At 56.0% G+C, this 7,583-nt stretch overlaps 1 protein-coding gene across 1 annotated transcript; it reads left to right on the forward strand.

Annotated features, from left to right (window-relative positions):
• The first annotated feature begins 279 nt into the window (after positions 1 to 279).
• On the forward strand, positions 280 to 7,183 carry CDK9 (cyclin dependent kinase 9). The gene is made up of 7 exons (XM_019033353.4): positions 280 to 851; positions 1,313 to 1,394; positions 2,121 to 2,211; positions 2,550 to 2,716; positions 2,817 to 2,988; positions 3,147 to 3,295; positions 3,781 to 7,183. Exons 1-7 carry the CDS (start codon positions 400 to 402, stop codon positions 4,144 to 4,146), a joined length of 1,479 nt encoding a protein of 492 aa, XP_018888898.2. The 5' UTR covers positions 280 to 399; the 3' UTR covers positions 4,147 to 7,183.
• Positions 7,184 to 7,583: the final 400 nt, after the last annotated feature.

Consider the following 7,583-nt stretch of genomic DNA (forward strand, 5'->3'; position numbering starts at 1 on the left):
GAGGGCGGCCGGCGGACAGCGAGCGGGCGGGCGGGCGGGCGGGCGGTGGCGGCGGCGGCAGGTGCGGCCGCGGAGGGTGGGAGGGAGGAGGGCGGGGGCGGGCGGAGGAGGAGGGGAGGGCGAGGCCGGGCACCTCCCCCTTTATAACGCGCCCCCTCCCGGGCTCTCGGGCCGTCTCCTAGTCGGCTCTTCCTGTCTCGCCCCCTCGCCCGGCCGCCCCGGGCCCGGGTCCGGCCAGGGAGCCCCCAGGCCGCGGCTCGGGGGCTGCCCCCCCGCCCGCCGCCCCGCGCAGCCCGGCGGAGGCGGCGCCGTCGGAGGAGGAGGAGCAGGGCACTGCGGCTGGCCCCGGATCGGGCGCCAGAGCGGCAGCAGCTTCGGCAGCAGCGGCGGCCCGGGCCCATGCAGCGGGACGCGCCACCTCGAGCCCCAGGTCCGGCGCCCCGGCTCCCCGCGCCCCCGATCGGGGCCGCCGCCGGTAGTGGCGGCGGCGGAGGCGGGGGCGGCGGCGGCGGCGGTGGAGGCGCCTCTGCAGCTCCGGCTCCCCCTGGCCTCTCGGGAACTACAAGTCCCAGGGGGCCTGGCGGCGGGCGGCGGGCGGAAGAGGCGGGGTCGGCGCCGCGAGGCCGGAAGTGGCCGTGGAGGCGGAAGTGGCGCGGCCGCGGAGGGGCCTGGAGTGCGGCGGCGGCGGCGGGACCCGGAGCAGGAGCGGCGGCAGCAGCGACTGGGGGCGGCGGCGGCGGCGGCACGTTGGAGGCGGCCATGGCAAAGCAGTACGACTCGGTGGAGTGCCCTTTTTGTGATGAAGTTTCCAAATACGAGAAGCTCGCCAAAATCGGCCAAGGCACCTTCGGGTAAGGCTGGGCCCCCTCGGGCCGGGAGCCCTGGGCCTGCACCCCTAGGGCCGACGTCGGGATGCCCGGGGCCCCCCCCAAGTTGGTAGAGAAGTCGTCTGTCCCCGGGCTTGTCTGCTGGTCTCTAGGCCGCGCCGCACCCCGCCCCGGCCTGACGGAGCCGGCTCGTGGGGAGGAGCCTGAGGCCCGTGGTGGGGGCGGGGAGGGGCTGCAGAGAGGCGCCCGTGAGGGTAGCGGGATCTCTCCAAGGGACGCCGAAGTGAGGAGAAGGGACTGAGAGAAGGAAGCAGAGGCTCCGAACGAGACAGGGTGCCAGGTGGTGGGGTAGCCGCGTGCCCTGGGTGCCTAGCCCAGCCCCGCCCGGGAATCTCTTTGCTGCTGCCCCTCCTCCTGTAGTGGGGGAGGGGCGGGCCCTGCGGAAATGGCCTGATGAGTTCTCGGGTCTTCCTTTCCGCCTGCAGGGAGGTGTTTAAGGCCAGGCACCGCAAGACCGGCCAGAAGGTGGCTCTGAAGAAGGTGCTGATGGAAAATGAGAAGGAGGGGGTGAGTATGGATCGGGCGTGCGGGCCGGCCGGCTAACTGCCCCGGACCCCGGGTCGGTTTTCCACCCTGCTGCTTCTGGGAGTCTAAGGTTGAGATTTAATTTTTTTGTAGTAGTTCAGAAATTTTCAGGGAATGTGGCCTCCACCCTAAAACTAAATGTTTCATTCTTAGGCAGTTATGGGTGAGGCCAGGAGGGGGAGTTGATGCATGCATCGTGTGCACTTTATTTCACGAAGTTAGGAAGCCTTTAAACACCTTTTTTTAGTGTTAAATTTCGCTTAATGTAAAAGATATATATGCATGCTTTTTGAAAGGTGTCTGATACTCATTTAACTTTTTTAAAAGGAGCGGTCCCTTCTCCACCCCATCTTAGCTCTAGTACAACTTCCCATAAACCTTCTTTTGCCTAATGTGCTTTAGCAAGGACATTTTTAAATCATCATGTTTGTTGCCAACGAAACAGCCATAGAGTTGAAATTTGAAGACTGAAACCGCCGAGCATTTAGTGGCTAATAGCAAAGTATTGCTGTTTCAGTTTGTTGTGTCAAACCATCACCTTGAAGTGTGCATGCTACTAATATCCATTTTATAGACAAGGCTTCTGAGACAGCTGGTTTCAGAGCCCATGATCTTGCTCTGTCTCCCAACTTGCCTGTCAGTACAGACCCCAGGGCTGGGCTCTGTACAGCGCTCACTCTTGACCACTTTCCCCTCTCTCCCACCCAGTTCCCCATTACAGCCTTGCGGGAGATCAAGATCCTTCAGCTTCTAAAACACGAGAATGTGGTCAACTTGATTGAGATTTGTCGAACCAAAGGTAAGTTGTTTGGTTCTTACGAGAAGATGACACTTGTAGCCTAAGATTTTGTTTGTAAAGTTGGAACTAGGCACACTTAAACTGCCTCTTCTTAACTTAGATGGACCCATGGTGACTGCTTTTTCTGGTCCTCTTTCATCGTAGCTGGTGCTTCCTCGGGGCCTGCCCTGGCCCAGAAGAGGCACTCAGAAAATATTTGACCAGTGAAGGAAGGAACAGACAGATGCTCTGGAGGGCATGGGTGCCCGTGGGTTGGAGCAGGAAGAAAGAAGCTGGTTGTGGGAAAGTGTGTTGGGTGTGGTTTTCTTGACTTTTTCTTCCTTCTATTCCTGCCTCAGCTTCCCCCTATAACCGCTGCAAGGGTAGTATATACCTGGTGTTCGACTTCTGCGAGCATGACCTTGCTGGGCTGTTGAGCAATGTTTTGGTCAAGTTCACGCTGTCTGAGATCAAGAGGGTGATGCAGATGCTGCTTAACGGCCTCTACTACATCCACAGAAACAAGGTGGGGGCCAGAGCTGGGAGGAGGACCCAGGCTTGGGCTGGTCTTGGCTCCCACTCCCGGGTGGATGTCACTAAAGGACCCACTCTTGCCCTTCCTGCAGATCCTGCATAGGGACATGAAGGCGGCTAATGTGCTTATCACTCGTGATGGGGTCCTGAAGCTGGCAGACTTTGGGCTGGCCCGGGCCTTCAGCCTGGCCAAGAACAGCCAGCCCAACCGCTACACCAACCGTGTGGTGACACTCTGGTACCGGCCCCCGGAGCTGTTGCTCGGTGAGGACTCCCGAGCGGGCCAAGGGGGGTGAGGGCCAGGCATCTACCTGGCCCCTTCCTCCCAACTGCCAGGGCTTCTTGAGCTGCCGGCCCTGGGGCATTGAGCCTCAGGAGGCCTTCGGGCTCAAGGGGCCCTCCTGGTGCGCTCTTCTTCCCAGGGGAGCGGGACTACGGCCCCCCCATTGACCTGTGGGGTGCTGGGTGCATCATGGCAGAGATGTGGACCCGCAGCCCCATCATGCAGGGCAACACGGAGCAGCACCAACTCGCCCTCATCAGTCAGCTCTGCGGCTCCATCACCCCTGAGGTACGGGGCCCCGGTCCCCACGGGGTGCAGAGATCGAGGTCCCCCGGCAGAGGAGGAGTGGGGAGTAGAATGGAAGGAGCGCTCCTCTCTGGAAGGGAGGCTGGTTTGGTGACAGGGCCTGTCCTGGGGTGGGGAGTGTGTGGGAGAAAAAAACACCTGACACAGGCTGTGCGCCAGTCTCGGTTCCATCAGCTGTTCTGTGGCCTTGGGCAGAACATCTGAGTCAGCGCTGGGTTTCTCTTCTGTGAACCAGAAATGTGACGTGTATCAGGGTTGGAGCCCATATTCCAGGTGATGTGGGTAGAAGGACCTGGCATGTGGTATGTGCCAATCCATAGCGGGCACTGCTTCTGGGAGGGGTCGAGTAGCAGTCTGGGAGCCTCCGAGTGGAGCAGGTATTTTAGTCCTTTTAGGCCTTTATGAAGGGATAAGCCACGCACCTCCTGACTGGACTCCATATTCTCTCAACGCCCCCTCCCTCCCAGGTGTGGCCAAACGTGGACAACTATGAGCTGTATGAAAAGCTGGAGCTGGTCAAGGGCCAGAAGCGGAAGGTGAAGGACAGGCTGAAGGCCTATGTGCGTGACCCATACGCACTGGACCTCATCGACAAGCTGCTGGTGCTGGACCCTGCCCAGCGCATCGACAGCGATGACGCCCTCAACCACGACTTCTTCTGGTCCGACCCCATGCCCTCCGACCTCAAGGGCATGCTCTCCACCCACCTGACGTCCATGTTCGAGTACTTGGCACCACCGCGCCGGAAGGGCAGCCAGATCACCCAGCAGTCCACCAACCAGAGTCGCAATCCCGCCACCACCAACCAGACGGAGTTTGAGCGCGTCTTCTGAGGGCCGGCGCTTGCCACTAGGGCTCTTGTGTTTTTTTTCTTCTGCTATGTGACTTGCATCGTGGAGACGGGGCATTTGAGTTTATATCTCTCATGCATATTTTATTTAATCCCCACCCTGGGCTCTGGGAGCAGCCCGCTGAGTGGACTGGAGTGGAGCATTCGCTGAGAGACCAGGAGGGCACTGGAGCTGTCCTGTCCTTGCTGGCTTTCTGGATGGTTCCCAGAGGGTTTCCATGGGGTAGGAGGACGGGCTTGCCCACCAGTGACTTTTTCTAAGAGCTCCTGGCATGGTGGAAGAGGGGACAGGTCCCTCACCCACCCACAATCCTATTCTCGGGCTGAGAACCCTGCGTGGGGACAGGGCTGGCCTCAGGAATGGGCTGTTTTTGGCCTAACCCTCAGAAACACTGGGGCTGGCACAAACTCTTGGTTTCTTCAACAGGAGAATTTTACCATGTTTCTTTTGGTTCCATTGTTTGGAGACATTCCTGGGCACAGTTTGGTCCGTTAGAATTAAAAGTTGAATTTTTTTTTTTTTTTAATTTTTTTTTCCTCCAGGACTTGTGTGTTTTGTTCTGCGCACACACCACCAGCTGTTCCCCCACAGTCAGCAGCAGGTTGGGCCTGACCCTTGGGACTTGATTGTCAAGTCACTGGAGGTCTTGACTTTTTTATCTCAGTTCATGTTCTCTTACATAATTGGAAAGGACCTTTGTCTGTTTTTCCTCTTGGGTGCCTTCCAGAACGCATCTCATGTCCCTGGTGAGGGAATTGGTGAGGGCCTGCTGCGAGCTGCTGTGGCTGCGATGGTCACCCAGCTGGGCAAATCACTGGAGTGACAATTTGACCTGTCACCTGAGAAGGATGGTCTCTCAGACTGCTGGGTAGAGGGCCTGGGGCAGGCTGGAGAGAGAAAGTGGGCAGAGGGTGAAGGGATCACAGGGGTCTTGGAAGGTGGCAGTAGTTTGGACGGGGGTGGGGAGTATGTGGGAGAAAAAAACAGACTGAAGGTAGAATCCTCGGGAACCTTTGAGGAGCGGCACATTCTGGCAGGCACGTTTTCTGTGAGCCTGAAGTTAGGAAGAGACATTCTGGAGGTCAATTTCCTACATCCTCTTACAGGCGGAGACCTTGAAGTGGGGCCAGGAAGGAAGGTTGGCAAAACCTTTGACCAGAACTGTCCTTCATTTACAGAAACTGACCCAGACCACAACACAAAAGGCCAGTAAAAGTAAGAAAAAAAAATTTTTTTTTTTTTTTTTTTTTTTTTTGGAGACAGAGTCTCACTCTGTTGCCCAGGCTGAAGTGCAGTGGTGAGATCTCGGCTCACTGCGACTTCTGCCTCCCGGGTTCAAGTGATTCTCCTGTCTCAGCCTCCTGAGTAGCTGGGATTACCACCCACCACCACACCCAGCTAATTGTATGTTTAGTAAAGATGGGGTTTCGCCGTCTTGGCCAGGCTAGTCTCAAACTCCTGACCTCGGGTGATCCGCCCACCTCAGCCTCCCAAAGTGCTGGGATTACAGGTGTGAGCCACTGTGTCCAGCCAAGGAAAAAATTCTTGATTGGTGTATTTGTTTTCCTGAGACTTCTATAACTAATTGCTACAAGCATGCTACCTTAATTAACAGATTTATTCTGTTGGTTCCCAAAGTCATTGGTGGCAGGGTTGGTTCCTTCTGGAGGATCTGAGGGAGAGAGAATCCTTCCCTTGACTCCTGGTGGCTGCTGGCAGTCCTTGCATCTCTTCGGCTTGTAGAGGCGTCACTCCGGTCTCTGCCTGTGTTCACATGGCATTCTTCACTCTCTTTTTTTTTTTTTTTTGAGATGGAGTTTTGCTCTTGTTGCCCAAGCTGGAGTGCAATGGCATGATCTTGGCTCACTGCAACGTCCGCTTCCTGGGTTCAAGCGATTCACCTGCCTCAGCCTCCCTAGTAGGTGAGATTACAGGCGTCTGCCACCACGCCTGGCTGATTTTTGTATTTTTAGTAGAGACGGGGTTTCACCATGTTGGCCAGGCTGGTCTCGAGCTCCTGACCTCAGGTGATCCACCTGCCTCGGCCTCCCAAAGTGCTGGGATTACAGGCATGAGCCACCACGCCCAGCCTATGTGTCTGTCTTGTATGGACACCAGTCTGGATTTAGGGGCCACCCTAACCCAGTTTGACCTCATCTTAACCGATTACATCTGCAAAGACCCTCTTTCCAAATAAGGTCACATTCTGAGGTTTGGAGAGGACATGAATTCGGGGGGCACACTTCAACCCAGTATAAGTAGTCAAATAAACCCAAATTGGCCAGGCGCAGCGGCTCACACCTATAATCCCAGCACTTCGGGAGGCCAAGGCGGGCGGATCACGAGGTCAGGAGTCGGAGGTTGCAGTGAGCCAAGATTGAGCCACTGTACTCCAGCCTGGGTGACAACAGCAAGACTCTGTCTCAAAAAAAAAAAAAAAAAAAATTAGCTGGGCATGGTGTTGCACGCCTGTAGTCCCAGCTAGCTGCTCAGGAGGCTGAGGCAGGAGAATCACTTGAACTAGGGAGGCGGAGGTTGCAGTGAGCTGAGATCGTGCCACTGCACTCCAGCCTGGTGACAGCGAGACTCCCGTCTCAAAAAAAAAAAAAAATCCAAATCAGGGCTGGGCGTGGTGGCTCAGGCCTGTAATCCCAACACTGGGAGGCCAAAGTGGGTGGATCACCTGAGGACAGGAGTTCGAGACCAGCCTGGCCAATATGGTGAAACTCCATCTCTACTAAAAAAAATTAGCCGGGTATGGTGGCACATGCCTGTAATCCCAGCTACTTGAGAGGCAGAGGTGGGAGAATCGCTTGAACCCAGGAGGCAAGAGATTGCAGTAAGCTGAGATGACACCACTGCATGCCAGCCTGGGCGACAGAGCGAGACTTATCAAAAAAAATCGAAATTAAAGCTATTGTGTGCTGTCCTGACAGCAGTCACTAGGAATTGAGTGTGGATAAACTCACAGGGCTGGCCTAATTGTATTTTCTTTGAAGGATAAAAAGCTTCTCTAAAAGGTTCATATTCTTTGACTCAGCAATTCCACTTACAGGAATTTTTTAAGAGCAATTACACAATGATAGTCTTTATCTCATTGAACCCTCACTGCAATTTCGATGGTCTCATTCGTTCATTGAGCATATTTATTAGGTGTGTCTTCCAAGGGTCATCCCATTCGGGACTTAATACAGCTGGAAACAGTGGTGGCCCACCCCCACCCCAGTGGAGCTCACCTTCCAGTAGGTCCAAACTGGTTTGATTGAGTTCTGTGGGAAACAACAAAGTGGGATAAGGGGAAAAGTAGGGGGGAGCTGAGGGGGTCAGCGTGGCATGGAAGCAGAAATTAAGAGACAAGGCTTTGTGGGGTGCGGGTGTGGGTCCAAGTGCCAAGGGCCAGGGAGCTTTGTAGAGTGTGA

Source organism: Gorilla gorilla, chromosome 13 (assembly GCF_029281585.2).
Source record: "Gorilla gorilla gorilla isolate KB3781 chromosome 13, NHGRI_mGorGor1-v2.1_pri, whole genome shotgun sequence".
NCBI classification, from domain to species: domain Eukaryota; kingdom Metazoa; phylum Chordata; class Mammalia; order Primates; family Hominidae; genus Gorilla; species Gorilla gorilla.